This window comes from Monopterus albus, unplaced genomic scaffold (genome assembly GCF_001952655.1).
Source record: "Monopterus albus unplaced genomic scaffold, M_albus_1.0 scaffold51.1, whole genome shotgun sequence".
Lineage (NCBI taxonomy): Eukaryota > Metazoa > Chordata > Actinopteri > Synbranchiformes > Synbranchidae > Monopterus > Monopterus albus.
The window spans coordinates 2,899,311-2,917,278 of record NW_018127931.1 but is presented as its reverse complement, the minus strand read 5'-3'; the positions used below and the strand labels follow the sequence as shown (position 1 = coordinate 2,917,278).

Sequence of the window (17,968 nt, the reverse complement as noted above, 5' to 3'; positions counted from 1 at the left end):
TTTTACATCACAGAAATCTGGCATTTTAACAGGGGTGTGTAGACTTTTTATATCCACTGTATACCACTTATCCCAATGAGGGCCACAGAGGAGCTAGAGCCAATCCCAGCTATCACTGGGTGAGAGGCAGGGTACATCCTGGACCAATGTATCACATTGACTCTTAGAGACAGACAACCACACACACACACACACACTCCTAAGAATAATTTAGAGTTGCCAATCAACCTAAGCTGCATGTCTTGGGACTGTAGGAGAAAGCGGAGTACCTGGAGAGAACCCACGCAGTCACAGGGAAAACAGCAAACTCCACACAGAAAGGCATCGGGTCGGCCAGAGCTTGAACCCGGAACCTTCTTGCTGTGAGGCAACAGCACTGGTTACTGCATCACCATGCCGCCAGCAGTAGAATAAAAATTATTACAGTAAATAAATATGTAACACATTAAAGTACAATATTTTCAATTGATGGTTGATTTGTGAGAACATTCCTTGATCCAAAATTAAATAGTTATATATAAAGCTTTTTATGGACTCTGGTACATATTTGTTATGTGGTGGATGTATAAGGTGTGATCAAAAGCAAAAATACGCTCAGCCCTTGAAACATTATGGCACTTGGTGAAAACTGATGTAGGTGTTTCCTCAACCGCTTATCTGGCACCAGTATCAAGAAGGCACTAGTACAAAGGACTTGGCAAAGCTATTAATCACATTCAAATCACCTGTAAATTAAGGTGACGTATTCAAAATATTAGGAATATGACTTTTCTGTCTCCCCTTTTACAGAACCCTAACCCTTCCCTACAAGAGCTGCCATTCCCCTAAAAAGAATTTGATTCTTTTTTTTTTTTTTGTTCCAGATGAAAGTTTTACCATTCTATTGTCACAGCAGTGTGCATCCATAAAAGCTGCACAATTAGCTACTTAGAATACACTGATATGCCTGGTTGTTATCAGTTAATGTGTATTCTGTAGGTATACCCAGTTTTGGAAATACCTGGCTTACAATAACATCTTAATACATGTGCTATCTTCTCAGTACATGTCCCTGTATATCTCTTGCAGGAGAGGATGCAACAGTGTGTCTTCTGTTGTTTTGATTTCCTGCACCAACTGGGCATGCTCGGTGACCAGCTCCCGGAGGTCAGCCAGTTTCTGCAGAAGCCTGGGGAAAAGGAAGGTGTCATCAGGGTGGTTAGCCAGCAGGCGGCGCTGCAGTGCTTGAACAATGCTTTCCTGCAGCTGCTCCACTAGAGGTACATCCACTAGACCTGGACGATCTGTTTGGGAAAGTGATAATTTATGTTGTAAATCTACACTCATTAAGCATTTTTAAACTGATGAATCTATTTCCTATCTTCTGTTATCATTCCACTTAGTGTTACCTCCACAACAGATAATAGCCGCCACAAAAAGGGCCAGATCACTGTCATCCAGCTCCAGGGCGTTAAAGCGCATGGCAAACTGGAATTTGGGCTCCATCATGTCACTAAATGGGCGTCGGAGGCTTTTGAGGAATTCACGAGTTATGAAGCCTCCACCATGGGCAACCAGGAGGCCATCTTTGTTCATGCAGGAGGCCAGGAGAGTGAAGAGGGCTTCATAAACACCATACTTTAATAGAGTAACCTAAATATGAAGTAAGCAACAAAATCTGTCAAATTTCAAACAAAAAAGCATTCTGTCTGTACCTTCTCACATCGAAGATAGATGACAGATACAATCTTTAACCCACCTGATCATTCAGATCCAGGCTCTGGAAACCTGGCACTGCCTTAGCGAACTCTGTCAGTTCTGTGACTGTCTCCACTGAGGTACTCTGGCAGAAGTGGAAGAGTCTGGCTTCGGCCTGCCTCTGCTGGAGCTCCCCACGCCCCTGAGCCAGAACCACCTCCCCAGTTTGAAAGCTGCTCTCCAGTTCCGGACAGTCACCATTTACCATATGGGCTGCTAATGTCCTCTCTGCAAGCTGGAACGTTTCCATGTCATGAATGATAAAAGGCTGCTGGGAAAGACAGGGGAGATATGTTGGTGGGTGGACAGAGAGGACAGAACAGAGAAATATAATAAATAATATCCTGAAACTTTTTGTTCTTGGTTTTGTTTTCTTTTACCGGCTTGGGGGTTTTTCCAGTGAGTATGAACCGTGCTTTTGCTTTGTTCATGTTGAAATTCTTCATATAGGCTCTGTAAATCTGCCTGACCAGAATCTTGTGGTCAGCTAGCAATGGGCTTTTCAGTTCTTTCTCAACCGTCTTGCTTTTTGCCTTGCGCTTCAGCTTCTCTGCCTGTGGTATTCGACCAAATCGGATGGCTGGTGCATGGAGACATTCATCATTAGCAACAGCTAGAAGAACTTTATTTTCAGTGAAAGTACATAGGTTCATCAGACCTGTCCTCGTACAGCTATGTGCATAGCGCATAACATTCACCCACAACAGATCTGGTCTGTTCTGTTTTCTTTACTCTCCTCTCAGAACAACGTACCGGTTGTCAGGAGTCAGGTTACTGACACTGTCTACAGTGGGAGGCCATCATAACAAACTCAATGACCCCTGAGCAGTCAGTGCAGATGACAGGCCAGTTGTGGAGCTATATGGGCCTGCGTTTTCTCAATGTCAAACTAGCTCTAGCCGGACACTGTTCTATAAAAATCCAGTCAATGAAAGCCACACTGAACTGGTGTGTGTTTCAGTACACATGATGATTACAGTAATTATGTTACCAGCAATCGCTAATATACCATTTAAAACAAGATTGTTTTGAAAGATATATTTTTAATAGCTTACAAATTAAATCTTGCTGCCATTAGTGCACATGAGGTTTTGGTGCTGTAGTCTTCCTTGGTCTTGTATGAGCAGTGTATTATGGTGGCTAATGTTAGCATACTTTAACTACTGTAGATACTGCTGTGTAACTGGCATTACCGAGTCAGTTCACAGCCTTTCTGACTCCTCTTTATTTGTAGTACTGTTGCATTGTGTTTTTTTTATTCTACAATTATCACTTGTGGCTACAGTTGCTATTACTCAGCAAAAGAACTTGTACAAACTAATTTAAAAATAATCTGGAGGTTTCAAGCCTTACCGCTGTGAGACATGCCCACAGAGAGGCACTTGTGGAATCTGCAGTACTGACACTTGTTGCGGTTCTTCTTTTGGATTTTGCAGTTGCGTTCACACTTTTCGTAGTCCAGGTTCAACCTGATGGTCCTCCTGAAGAAACCCTATTTGAGACAGAATATCACATAAGCTATCAACTTAATCTACAATTTCATTTTTCCAGTGAGGCTTCTTAATTTTTACACCAGAAATCAGTTTCACATAAACAGAATATCTGCCAAGCAACAGTTTTTTATATACTTCACAGTGCATAGATCCAAATTGCATTGTGTGGGGTGCTGTTATTTATACTTGCTTGCAAGACTTGTTATTACTATTCTTATTCAGGAAATGTGGTAATTTTGATTACTTTCATGAACTCTAATATTTATTAGGCTCAAATTCCAATGATGTACATGTATTCTTCCACTAGAAACATGTATGACAGTACCCCAGTCTGCAAAAATGTGCTTTACAAATGCATTTCCCACATTGTTTGTTTTACAGTTCTTCTTTTGAGAGTAGAACTGGCATCTCCTCTTTTTTGCCTGCTCTGTTTGCAGCCTCAGGTGGATCAAGATTACTTTCAGTTATCTTAAACATGTGCTGCAAAGGCTTCTATCATGGCTTAACAAAAAGAAAATTGATCATACTGCCTTGAGTTTATAACAGGAGGGTTTTCGTTCTTTACTATACTTTAACATTATTATTTATTAATACTTGATTTTATCTGTAAATGATTTAAAACTTTATAAATGCTGTGTCAAAAATGACCCAAAAACCAGGAAGTACTGCTGTTATACCCATGATCAGGTTATTTTTCATCCTCAGAACAACAAGACATTTAAGAGGGAACATTCAATATTGATAAAATCTGTGCACAAAGACCATCATCACTCAGTAAAGCAATTCATCTTATATCTCAGCACCTTACAATGCTGTACATATATTCTGTACACTTTAAGCCCTGGTAGGACCAGTGTTTTATTACATTTAGTATTGGAGTACACAGTTGAATTACATCTGTATTTAAAGACTAATATACTTCAAGGTGTAGAGTAGACCCTGACTTTTCCAAAGGAGAGCCCTGATTGGATAAGACATGCTGAATGCCTCCAACTCACACTGAGATACAAGGCCGCATGCTAACACACAATAACAGATACCGCACATGCCAAAACATATGATCCTTTGGTGTACACTAAATAACAAAACTGCATGAGGAGGAAAAATACAGATGTGCGTTTTTATAGTACTGTCTGTCAAATGTCTTTCAGTGATACTAAAAGCAAATTTAGGAGGTACAGCACACTAATTTCCACCTAGTTTAAATTTTGGAGGTACAGCACACTAATTTCCACCTATTGAGCATATAGATTTACCTTTATGATTCAACTTTCCAATAAAAATAGTTTCTCAAAGTGTACTGACTGTTCTGCTACTGTAAATGTCCATTCATACAGACTTACTGTAAGTCCTCACACCACAGTATCACAACACATTCCATTCAGTTTTCCCACTATGGATTGCTCCTCTCTTTTTAGCAAGATGCCGAAAATGATACACAGTCTGTCCAGCATGGAAAAGCGTTAGCGGTGACTGCTACAAATCACAAGCCAGATTTTTTCCACAGTGGCACAATATCATCATCAGTCAAAGAATTTTGGAACAGAGTGCTGTCAAAGTACACATCTCACATGTGCAATGTCCAACAGTTCAGTTTCATCATGTCTATCCTTTAGAAAGGAGAACTCTGAAGCAATAAGATATTAGATATAAGATATATTGTATTGGGATGGCAAGATGAGTATTATTTGTAATGACTGTAAAGAATGAGATGTGGGTCATAAACCTCAGCCCTGCAGGGAGCTGGCCAGGTTTCTAGTGTTCAAAAACAGACAAATGAGTATTGTGCAACTGATAGGACTGGGAGTAACAGACAAGGTCCCACTTGTGACCAAGCAAGGTCACAAGTGGAAATGTCATGCAAAAACAGAAAATAGGAACTCAGATTAGCAGTAACAACCTGCAGTTGTCTTAGGAAGGTATAAGACTTCAACAAGCTCATGTGACTTGCAAACAAAACACGGATGATCCTTATAGGTTTCAACACATTGAGCTCAGTGGTCTTGGTTACAAAATATTCTCATTGTGACATTTTTATACTCTCCCTAACCCTTAGGAATATCTGAAATCCCAGGTATATCAACATACTGTAATTAATTTAAGTATGAGGGCTGAATCGCTATATGATAAAAAACGTTTAAATATTTGTAAAATTTTCTTAGCATTAAATCTCATTGTGACTTTGTAAGAAGGTAATTTGGTATAGGCATTGCAGTGCTCCACACAATTACAACTGTGAATTTGTGTATGTATATTAACATTACTCAGTTAGGCTCTGTGCCAACTCAGGGTGAGGTGACAAGTCAGCCAAGGCCAATGTCCCCCGTCTCATAAATTTTCCACTGGCCTCTAGGTCAGGCACCTCTGCATGCCAAACTCTGTATGTGTTCAGGTGTACGTGCTTGAGTGCAGGAATGTATGTGTATGTTGTGTTTTTCAGTTCTGATACTATTGCACAGTTACATTCAGGGACCCCAAAAGCAACATTTGTATTTGCAGTTCAAGTGATAATCACTCTGAACAAGACTCTATCAGGTTTTATTTTTCTATTTAATATATGTGTAAGGTCTTTTCCCCTTTTCTCACTTTAATATACACAGTATGTCATTACATGCAAACAATACAGTATTTCTTGCTTGGTGGAACTATCCCTGTTTTAGCCCCACATTTCTCACCTTGCAGCCCTCGCATGCATGCACTCCATAGTGGAAGCCTGAAGCCTTGTCTGAGCACACCTGGCACTCCAGGATGATGGGGCTGAAGCTCTCCTCGGGGCTTGTTGCTGCTCCACACACCCCTGATAACGGACTGGAAGCTGGGGTCAAGGTGTCTACAGCAGACAACACAGCATAAAGAGGAAAACAGTTAGTGACTTCACAAGGCTACATTTTAATAGAGCTCAGTTCCAAGCTGAGACATCAATTTCTTGGGAAAAGGTTTAAAAATGATACACAGTACACATATAGTGCGTTTATGAATGAGGGCAGGTAAACCTTCCAAAGCTGGCAATAATTTAAGAAACTGTTTAAGATTTTAGGAAATACACTTCTTCACTTTCATCTCAAAATTACTGTAGATGAGGAAAATGCTACCAATCTTATGTCTAGCGAAGCAACAGCCAGCGACTGGTTAGCTTAGCATAAGCTTATCTTAGCTAGGCCAACTGTTTATTGTACATGAATTTAACAAAAGAGATATAAAGTGACTAGAAGATGATAGTTATATTTATCCATGAACCCAGATGAATCAGATCAATTGGTCAAACTTCAAGCGTGTCTTAAAGACATAAAGGCCTGGATGACCTGTAATTTCTTACTTCTAAACTCTGGCAAAACCAAAGTTATTGTACTTGGGCCTAAATACCTTAGAAATCTGCTGTCTAATCATATAGTTACTCTAGATGACAGAGCTCTAGCCTCCAGTACTGCTGTCAGGAACCTTGGAGTCATTCTGGACCAGGATATGTCCTTTAAATCACACATAAACCAAGTCTCCAGAACTGCCTTCTTTCACCTGTGCAATATTGCCAAAATCAGGAACATCCTCTCTTATTCTCCTAACATACAAAGCAGTTTTTCTCTATCGCTTTCATTCATTTCTCACAACAGATCTGCATTTCTCAGAACTACTCGTTCAACCGTGAGATTCTGTTGTCAGTTTTTCACATATCAGCAATTTCTTGTTGTTTTCATCAAATTGCAATTGCTTTTGGACAACATGCAAATGGTTCTGTACATCTGTCAGCTGTTTTTGACAATTCTTGTTGCTTTTGTCCAGCTGTGCAAAATAACTTGTCCTGGTTCTCAGCTGAAATGTCACAACCACCAAACCAATTAGTCTTTTTTTCAGGTTGGAAGTCTGTACTATCAAAATGAGTGAACATGTTCTCAGAATTGTATGTCTGTACAGATTTCTACAAAGTGTGAGTAGATGTTTGCTAAGAAATATGTCCAGAATTGAGAAATTGCTCTCAGGTGAGGCTCATATCACTAACTTTGTCTCTCCTCTCTCCCATACTGTGTCTTCTCTCTCTCTCCCTTTACATTTCTGCAGGTTGCCCTGGCCCTGGAGCTCTATGTCTCTGACAAGCAGTCACCAGCCACATCAACCTGATCAGTGTTTGATTGTTGTGTCTTGTTGCTTTTTTTCTTTTGTCTCTCCTCTATCCACTCACCCCAACCGGTCGAGGCAGAAGGCCACCCACCAAGAGCCGGGGTCTGTCGGAGGTTTCTTCCGTTAAAGGGAGTTTTTCCTCCCCGCTGTCGCCAAGTGCTTGCTCAAGGGGGATTTGTTGGGTTTTCCCTCGATGATGATAATAATAATAATAATAATAATAACAGTAAGGTCTAGACCTTACTTTGTAAAGTGTCCTGAGATAATGTTAGTTGGGATTTGGCGCTATACAAATAAAACTGAATTGCTAATGAGTCCTGGCAAATGGGCCTCTGCTTTTGTTTACTTGAGTACATTGCAATGTCTCCTGCTCAGGAATGTTGGCATAAGAGACGAAGAGGAATCAGATTGATTTTTTTCTTTTAAGAGACACACACTGCTTTACATGACTCTCTCTAGTGAATTTACATATGACACATTGGAGCTGACAGGTCAGAAGGTAAGTGTTTGAATAAACAACACTTCCTGTAAATGAGTAAATACAGTACAGCTTTAAAAGCAGCTTGGTTCAAGATAATTAGTTAGCATACAGTGAGGAGACTAAATATTTGGCATCATCACAACATCTCAATGAATACTTTGCAGTGCAGGTGAACCCCTACATGTTAACTGAATAATTCAGTTGTGAGAACCAAGGGTTCTTGTTTTTTGTACTTTCTCAACACCTTCTTATGTACCCTGTGATTCTTCCCACCATGAGGCTACCTCACTACTCACCCAGTGCAGTGGAGCTCTCGGAGCCTGAACCAGTATTCTGGTACTCTGGGAAATCAAATCCCAGGGCATCATCTCCTATAGATTGGGAGATGTCACGAAGATCCTCCATCAGGTCTCCACACAGGGGACTATTCATGAGGGAATCTCCCATTGGGGATGGAGGGCAATACAGATCCAGTGGCATGGTGGAGATAAAGCCAAACCTCAGGGGGTGGTGGAAGACAATCCCTCACTGACCAGACTAGAAGAAAAAGAGAGGAAAGAGAATATGGACAAAAACAAGGGATGATAGTGAGACTAGAAACCCTCCAGATACTCCTGCTTTCCAACTCTGAGTGCTCAAATTGCATGTTTGAAGATTTCACCCAATTATTTCCAAGAGCTACAGGAGCAAGTGCATCCCACTGAGCACACCAGTAGGTTTTTGTGTGGCTCAAAGGTACCTTTCCACCTCACATTTGGGATATTCATAGCCAGGAAAACATGTTAGCTCACAAAGTAGCCTGGCTGCAGGTTTAGCATGTTGTCGACAAAACATTACAGACATGAACAAATCTGAAATCTACTGTGCAGCATGAATACATAACTACTAATATAACCCCAAATCAGAAAAAGTTGGCATGGTATGTAAAATCAAAATTAAAACTAAAAATAGTGAGATGTGAACCATCTGTGTCCTGTATTTCACTGAAAATAATACAGCAGCACATTATTTGATGCGATACCTCATCAATTTTATTCTTTGCTCAAAATAAACACTCCCTTCAATCCTGATGCCTGCAACACATTACAAATAGCATGTTGGGACAGTGAAGCATTTACCACAGTGTGATACTGTCATTTCGTTTCACAACACTTAAAAGGCATTTAGGGACTGAGGACACCAAGCAATAAAGTGTGTCAAGTGTAATTGGGTCATTGTTGAAGTAATTTGAGTTTCAAAATGCACCACACATTCTCTATTGGTGACAGGTCAGGACTGCAGGCAGGCCAGTCCAGCACTTGCACCCTTTTCCTCCACAGCCAGGCCTTGGTAATGTGTGCAGTATGAAGTTTTGCATTGTCTTGTTGAACTTCGCATAGGCGTCCCTGGAAACGACGTCGTTTTGAAGGCAACATATGTTGCTCCAAAATCTCTATGTATTTTTCAGCATTAATGGAGCCATCACAGAATTGTAAGTTACCTTTGCTAAGGGGATTGACACATCCCCAGACCATGACAGACCCTGGCATATGGGCTTGTTGCTGGTAACAGTCTGGATGGTCCTTTTCATTTTTGGTCTGGAGCACACAGTGTCCATTCCTTCCAAAAAAGACCTTAAATACTGATTTGTCTGACATGTTTCCACTGATGGTCAATCCCAGATGCCTCCAAGCCCAGAGCACTCGCTTCTGGACACTGTTGACATAGGGCTTCCTTTTGGCACAGTACAGTTTTAAGCGGCATTTATATATGTAACTACGCATTGTAGTGCTTGACACAGGTGTACCAAAGTAATTCTGAGCCCATGTGGTTATATCACTTATAGAAGAGTGATGATTCTTGATGCAGTGCCATCTGAGGGATCAGAGCGCACGGTCATCCAGCTTAGGCTTGCACCTTTATTATATTTTAATTATGTTATGCACCATAAAGGGTAACATATCCAAATCCCTTCCTATCTTTCTTTGAAGAACATTATTTTTAAACATTTCATAAATTTTTTCACACATACAGTATGTTGGCAAACTGGTGATCTGCCTATTTTGCTCTTAAAGGGCTAGGCCTTTCCTGGATGCCACCTTTGTACCAAATCATGATTGCAATCACCTCTTGACATCACCTGTTTCAAATGGAGTCATCATTTCATTGTTTTACCTCATTACTTGCCCTGAAATGCAACTGTCCCAACTTTTGTTTTGGAATGTGTTACAGGCATCAGAATTGAAATGAGTGTTTATTTTGAACAATGAATAAAACTGATGAAGTATCACAGCCAAAGTACATATGCTGAGTTTGTTAGAAAGCTCTGACTCCGATTTATTGACTTTAAAAAAGATAAAGTGTTTACATGCTGTTTACATGCTTACATTATATGGAATATATGGGCACACAGCTTTAAGTACTTTCTCAAAGTCAGATTACATGCAACAAGGAAAGAGCTCTATCTAGCGCTCCCACTACATGTCTGTTTCTCTGTCTGTTCCTTTTCTGTCTATTATCAGAGTGGATCTTGAAGTATGCATGGGAGGGAGTTTGGTGGAGAGTCCAACTGTTCACAGCAGGGTAAAGGGCATCTGTTTAGGCCATCACACAACATCAAGCCGCCATGGCTAATGCTCAGGTTCCACAACACTCGTTTCCAACGTCCAGTAAATTAAAGCCACAGATGTTAATGTTGCTGCTCTCTAAGCCTGATTTGTTGGCAGATTACAGCATTACTGTACAAAGCATATTTTGGCAGTGAAGCCTCTATGCATTAATGATAATGGACACTAAAATGTAAAATGGAAGCAGGAAAACATAAATTTTCCATTATATATACACACATAACCTTCTCATACATTTTCTCTTACATGATTACAATACAATTCTATCCATATTATAATGGTAACAAAATTATTATACAATCTAGACAGGAATCAACCATATCTCTGATCGAATATACAGAGAGAGTTGGCTGTGCAGCCATTAAAATGCTGATGCGAGCTTTGTTTACACAGCTGTTCACATCTGTAAGCCAAGTATGGAAGAAGCATCGGGATTGTGCAACAAAAACTTTCACTACTGAGAATCAGCAAGTGTGCTGGTTGAGCTAATGGCTGAACATAACAATTAGGTCATGTACTGTCTTTATCATTTCAGGTAGAAAACATGAACTTGGTCAACTCTTGAGGCCAGACAGTGTGGGCATGATTGATCAAAGCAGGATTTGTTCTTGTTTATCTGGTCTCTGTGTTGCAGCATTTCAGGGTACAGGTCCTGACAGTAAACTAAATGTTGTGTAAGAGGGATTTTTGTGTACGTAAATGGAGCTACAGTTTACTGTGCACCGTATCATATGGAGTACACTATAGAGTGTGTCTCTTCTCTCTTGCTTCTTGTTTACAGAAAGGTTTTTCAGGCAAAGAGCAGTGAGACTTTGTGACTGTACACACTGAGACAGCTGTTGGCTAACCAGGCTGTCAAGCTGCTTTGACACACAGTGCCTGCCTTCTGACAAACTGATGGCCCTGTCAGCCAGCACAGCTTTCTCTGTCAAAGGGTACAAAGGGAACATTTAGCCACACACATATTTTTCCTTCTGCAATGGCCATGTCTTTCAAACATTTCTAAGATTTTTTTTCTTAAAAGTTAGAGTTTGAGAACGCATCACTGTCAGCCTACACTAATGCAGAAAATTTCTGTTATGAACCTCATATGGCATAATTTACCTGCATCTCGACATCTATGTTCTTTACATTCTACTGAACGTGCACTGCAGTTGAGTTGTATGCAAAATACTGTATGTAGGATACCATCACAACACAAGTGTAACCATTTTCAGGTCTGGTTTTGATGATTTTACAGTAAAGATCTAAATTCTGTCTCCACACCTCCCCTCTGGCCTGCACTAAATGCAATAAATAGTTAATTTATTCATTAGCTTTTACTCTTAGTAAATGGCAAAAGCTGCTCTGACACGCACTGAATTGTTTCTAATTTGTCTGCTGAAACAGACAAATTAGTTGCTGGTCACAACTTTCTAATGAGCTCACATGGTCTCTAATTTACACCTATTTCATTCATTCATTTCATTTCATTTAGCTGTACTGGGTCTGTGTTGATATACAGGGTGGGTGAAAAGTAACTAGGCATTAAAATTGACTATAGAACTTGTAGTATCACTGGAGTCATGATGAAAACAGTCTCCAAATAAATGATAGTGATTTCATATGAGACAACACAGCATTTTTGGAAATAAAAAAAACTTCTTTTAGATGAGAAGACTGACTTCAGCTTGTCTTTATCCAACAGATACACAATATGGCCAAAAGTATGTGGACACCTCAGTCCACACACATTTGAATACTTTTGGAGTTTTTAATGACCTTTTCTTCATTTCATATGAAATCCTATTTACTATCGTCTATTTAGAGACTGTTTTCATCATGACTCCAGTGATACTACAAGTTCTATAGCCAATTTTTAATGCCTAGTTACTTTTCACCCATCCTGTACATTTAAAGTAGGTCAAGAACTACAGTAACTCTTGACCGTGTTGAGACCTATATTTCCTGTTTCGGCGATGACATTGGCCCAGCCCTTGTTTCCCCATTACCTCAGAAGACATTGTTTTTAACTCCCAGAGGAACTATAATCCCAAACACAGTGGTCTATCTTTAGGTCACAGGAGAAGAAGTAACAGGAGCTGCACTGAGACAGGAGTGTATGGCACTCAACAAAGAATGTTAACAGTGAAGTACAACAAACCCAAAATCAAGAGAAAATAAAAAGAAACAAAACAAAATATTGAATTTCAGGTCAGCAGATGCTCAGCAGAGGATACCTGCAGATGCTCTTAGTTTGTTTCCACCTGTCATTCAAGATGTAAGACAAGGCAATGTCAGTTCAGAGTGGAGAACAGATCTCTCCCATTTGTCAGTGAATCAGTATCAGCTGTTTTGCCCTTTGATCTCTCCCCAGCAAGATCATGTATGCACCCCCAGACCAGGTAGAGAAGAACTCCCAAAAGCAACTTCTACATTTTGCTTTGAACAAGTTCTGCAATTACATAAATATTATATTTAGTAATCTGAAACTATATCTCAGTAACGCTGCTCCACAAACATGGCAATGGAAACAATTTCCTCTAATGAAAGATGCTTTTCTCGACATCGTGTGGTTGTGTGTGGTTTAATATAAAACCAGGTGAAGGTTTGTTTAGTTAGGAGGTTCGGAAGGGCCTCTATCCCAACATAGCCTATAATAAGATAGGCTACAAAGATATTTGCAACAATAGGAGCAAGAAATCAGCAGCCTCAGCATTTACAGACAGTATATACTCTTAGTTAGTTCGCCTAGCAAATAATACAATTTAGTTAAATCTGATCAGACAACAGGGTGGAAATCCTCAATGACACACAGTTTTGTAATAAATGTTGTTATTTACCTCAAGAACAACGACGGGAATCATTTCGAGATGATCGCGGGAACCTCCGACGCACACTGATCCTATCAGCTCTGTCCAAAACGCGGTGCGTTGCCTATTTCAGCGCTGTCAAAACTCCGCTCATCCTCTGCAGGAAATAACGTAGCGACGCACGTAGACACGCGCGCACACCTATAGTTTTAGCCAATGGATAAATAGGGATGAGAAAGCGGGTCGCCTGTTGTTTTGGCTGAACACGATTACTTCCCGGTGTCCACGATGTGGACCGTGGATGTCTGTCACTTGCTCCCATGTCAGTGAAACACGTGGGTCGATTGGCTCCATCTTCAAGTTACTGTAAAATTTATGGCAGCTCATCATAACGAATCGCTGTCGAGCCATTGTAAATCATTCATTCTAATTAAACGGCATAACATTAGTTACACAAGTGCTAAACAAAACCAGTTTTATTTTAATAAAATGCCAAACAATATGCTGCTTGACTACCCCTGTAGTATTCAGCGTTGTTAACCAAGTCTATTTAACTGCTGTAGGTCTAGTTAATGTACATTTGAAGTAGGCCACTCAATTTTATGCATATTCTTAAAAACACTACATTTCAAAGAGAAATATCTATACAACATTTCAGCCTACAGATTAACATTTTACTTGCAAAACATATGATCCTATAATATAATGAATAGATTCTAATTTAAATAGATTCATCTAGTCAATGAATAATTTCCACCTCCATCAGCTCCAAAATACTTTCTTCTCTCTATATATGTGCATGTGTGTGTAACAAAAGGTTGTTTGTATGAAAATACAGATTTTGACCCATAGTGTTCATTTTGAAATATTAGCTGGGAAACAGAAACATAGGTAACTGCATTCTACCAACAGTCATCCAAGGTGTTGAGGGCAAGTGTCCAGGCTGTTTTGAACTCTCAGAGGACATACCTCTCATACCAACACTAACAGTGAGAAACCTGTAAATAGACCACTGAAGCTGCTGTTTGTGTTACAGCTGACCTGCTGTTAGGTGTATGTTCCACAAAGAAATAATATAAAGAACTGCAATTTTAGCCTCTTCTGTTACACCGGTACAGTTTGTTAAACGCTTAACCGCCCTGACTTAAGCAGTGATAAAGAGATGTGTCACCGATGAATTTGTTGTTGCATTCAAGAAAAAGTAAGAGCTTGGATACTTCATGTAAAATAACCGCCTATAATAAAGGCCATCCTTTCTGGTACACTTACTGCACTTGCAGCCAGTTTTTCTTTCTGTGCTAAAGTTTGCACATGTGCACTTAGCGAGTACTGCCAGTGTCACAGTAAGGCATCAGACAACACAACATGTCATATCTGGCGCCATCTACTGTGAATGAATGCAAAAGAAAGTTTCAAAGTCTCTCTTCTCCTGATTTCCACCATAGATTATGAGAACCTGTGTGGACCAGATATCAACTTTGCTGAAGTCTGTGATCAAACTTGAAAACCTAGGTCACTTCCTATGAGTACAAAAAAGGTTTCCTAATCGCAAAGTACAGAAATATTTGTCAAATATGCTTAGCTCAAATAAAACATTACAGCTCTATTTGGTTGTTTACTTTGAGTTTCCTACTACCAAAATCTTTTACAGGTAATTGCCTGTGTTTTACAATAGAAAAGAACAACAATGCACACACACACACACACACAGAGCATTTAATGTCTACATGTTCTTAAACCACAGATTAGTACTTCAACATATAATGGGTTATGGAAAGGATTACAGAAGAAGGCACAATTTCTTCTGAACACTATAAAGATCAGACTCCAATCACTGGTCATTCTACAATTATTTCTTTTCCAGTCTTTATTTAAGTATTAATAAAAAAGTACAAATACATGAATGCTGTTAAAAAAAGTTCTATGCCCAACTGCATTTTCCTCATTATTTTTTTTTTTACCAGTTACAAATCTAATAAGCGATTATTAATGTTGTTATCAAATGCATATTGTAATTGAGCAACACTCACCAATTCAATGAAACCTCTGAAATCAAATACCAGGCCTGTCATGTTTAGAGTCTGAGTAAAAGATGACAAGGGTGTGTATGCTCCTGTGATGTATTGCTGCCCTCCAGGGAAGGCAGTAGGTTGTATAGTTAGCTCCTGATGGGGTAAAATCACAACCCTGAAACCACACAACCTACTACCTCACCCTGTACGAACACCATAAGTCACCCAGGTGGGTAGGAGGAGGATGGGGGATTAGTGAGGGTTTGTCAGATCTGGTCACTGTATAAATGAAAACACAGCTACTGTGTGTCATTAACATTGAGGTGTGTGATGATAGCATGAGTGTTAAAGTGTTAGAGTCTAAAATTCCACAATTCCTCCTTTCTCCCTGATTTAACTGTAATAAAAAATAAAGTATTATTTACTTTTACTCTAACATTTTGTAACATATCACTTCAAAGTAAAAACCAAGAAAAATCACAAGTTTTCAGTGATGAGCACAACGAACTCCTGATTTTCCGGTGATGATGCTAGCACAGTCGCTCCAGGAAAGACAGTAAGTTGTATAGTCATCTGACAACTTGGGAAGGACCCTAAAACTATACAACCTACTACCTCACCCCAAAGGACAGTTTGTCTCCTGTAGGTGTCCCTCATGTCACATGATGATGTTAGGGAACAGAAGCTCAAAACGATAACCAGAGAACCCAGGAACAAACAAAGAAAACAAAACTACAGATGATCTGCATTTATTATATATATGACCTATGTACAATTCTAACAAGTAATAAAATAATACTGGCATTTACTCTGAGGTCTTACATTCACTAGTTTTATATATATACGTATATGTATTTATTAAAATACTTATCACCTAAATTTTTGCTGTCCAAATACTTCCTGTCTGTCACTTGTGCTTGACAGGTCATCTCCTCTCTGCAGGTCTATGCATTGTGTCAGCTCACCTCCTCTCAGGTTTCCTGGAGACAAATGGGAGGACAGAGTGAGCTACTGCAGGGTGTCAAAAGGTCACTTTCACTTCTTGCCTTCCACATATGCATCACGTGCAGTGACACCAGAGCACCACCTGCAGAGAAATTCAGGTGCTTGAACATAGAGAGTGAGTCTTTCTAGTCTATATTATTTATAAGGATCCTGTTTGACAGTCTGTATAGCTACCTGGTGGTTCAGGTAACACCTATTAGGTAAACAAACACACTACCAGTGGACTGAGCAAAAAAAAAGTCGTTTAAACCCATTGAGGCTTGTTTATGGAAAATCTTGGTGCAAATGAGCAAAACTTGCTATGTCCGTGTATGTATTTCTTTAAAAGGTCAAGCTGACAGGTTGTGGTTGTTTCAGGGAGTTTCCTGAGTGAGATCAGAGAAGCTGTGGCTCTGTTGTGAGACAAGAAGAAACAAGGTGGGGTCAAACTTACAAAAGTGAGTCACTGCTTTAACTACTCATGCACACACACCAGTTTGCTGTTGTTTTATTTTACTGCAGGCCAGTTATCCCATAAATGTCACCCAAATCTCCACTTGAGACAAACCTGTGAGGTCTACAGGAGACCTGACTGCAGCTCGCTGCTTCACTTCCACTGCTAATGTATGTAGTGAAGTATCAGGTTTTCACAAGACCTTTTACTTAAATGGTCAATGCAGGCAAATTACAAAAAAACATTTTATCATTTAACTCAAGTGGTATGTAGCTTTAGCTTTGAAATATACATCTCAGTTTTCTGCCTCCACTCCATTACAGTGGAGGTGATTGGAATTTTGACAATGGTGTTCACAGCACTGAACGAGAGCATGTTCAAAGTTGAACAGCACCAGAGTTCACTGTGAACTGCTTTCACTGGAACTACTACCCCCACGCCTCCCCAAAACAGTACCTAAAAAACTGCTGACTGTGTGATTTATTGATTATCTAGGGTAAGCAGATAAAACTTGAAAGAGATAAAACTATTCAAAAATTTAAATGTAATTTTGTATTGCTTTGACCACATCCTAGCAAATTTCATTCATCCTCCACTGTATTTGAGTGAAGGCACAATTCTCAGAGGCAGATATTTCAAAATGTAAGCAAATTAAACCAAAACTATCACTGATAACTGTTTGGGGACACTTATCCTTTAACCCTGGTGTTGGTGCAAGTGTTTACACTCTTTAAAAGTGTTAAATTCACTTTTAACTGCTGGAGTGCACTAATACACTGGCAATGCGATCACTTAATCCTATATTTTGCTGTGTTTATTTTTATGGCAGCAACTTTTCAAATGATCTTAGAAACCATATTTAACAAAATTTGTTCAGATGGTATTATCAAAAACGTTTACATTGAAAATACAGTTCCATTATTAACTAAAGAGAGATGTAACTGAGGAACACCCTGCAGCAATGCGCTCTTCGATAACTTCTACAAAAGACCATTCACCCGGGGCTTTGGAAACATGGTGTTATAAACTGTAAAACTGTTAAACTGTCATGAATGATCCCTATAATTATTTGAGATTAACCACTGCACTCTCTAAAGTGAGCGGACCTTGTGTGCTTGAAGCTTTGGAATAAAACTAAAAATCAGCAAATATGAGTCAAAAACACTTTCTTGTTCTTCACTGGTGTGTGTACCTTTATCATTTGAATTTTATGTAATGGCGCCCTCGGCCACATCACAGGAAGGACTAGAAGATAAAATAGGGCACAAAATAAATACTTGTGAGACTGAATAAAAC

General features: G+C 39.5%; 1 protein-coding gene across 2 annotated transcripts in view; it reads right to left on the bottom strand.

The window, feature by feature from the left end:
• Positions 1 to 303: 303 nt before the first annotated feature.
• The window catches only part of LOC109960866 (peroxisome proliferator-activated receptor alpha-like), a 46,447-nt gene continuing 28,782 nt past the window's right edge, over positions 304 to 17,968 (bottom strand). The window contains exons 5-12 of one of the 2 annotated variants that reach the window (XM_020601269.1): positions 13,253 to 16,214; positions 8,121 to 8,361; positions 5,906 to 6,060; positions 3,091 to 3,229; positions 2,118 to 2,317; positions 1,739 to 2,008; positions 1,389 to 1,632; positions 304 to 1,283 (exon numbers count right to left, since the gene is read on the bottom strand). In XM_020601269.1, the coding sequence (XP_020456925.1) occupies positions 1,039 to 1,283; positions 1,389 to 1,632; positions 1,739 to 2,008; positions 2,118 to 2,317; positions 3,091 to 3,229; positions 5,906 to 6,060; positions 8,121 to 8,304 (1,437 nt within the window). In that variant the 5' untranslated portion in view covers positions 8,305 to 8,361; positions 13,253 to 16,214 and the 3' untranslated portion in view covers positions 304 to 1,038. The remainder of the gene's footprint in view (positions 1,284 to 1,388; positions 1,633 to 1,738; positions 2,009 to 2,117; positions 2,318 to 3,090; positions 3,230 to 5,905; positions 6,061 to 8,120; positions 8,362 to 13,252; positions 16,215 to 17,968) is intronic. The other variant, XM_020601270.1, reaches the window with a different exon arrangement.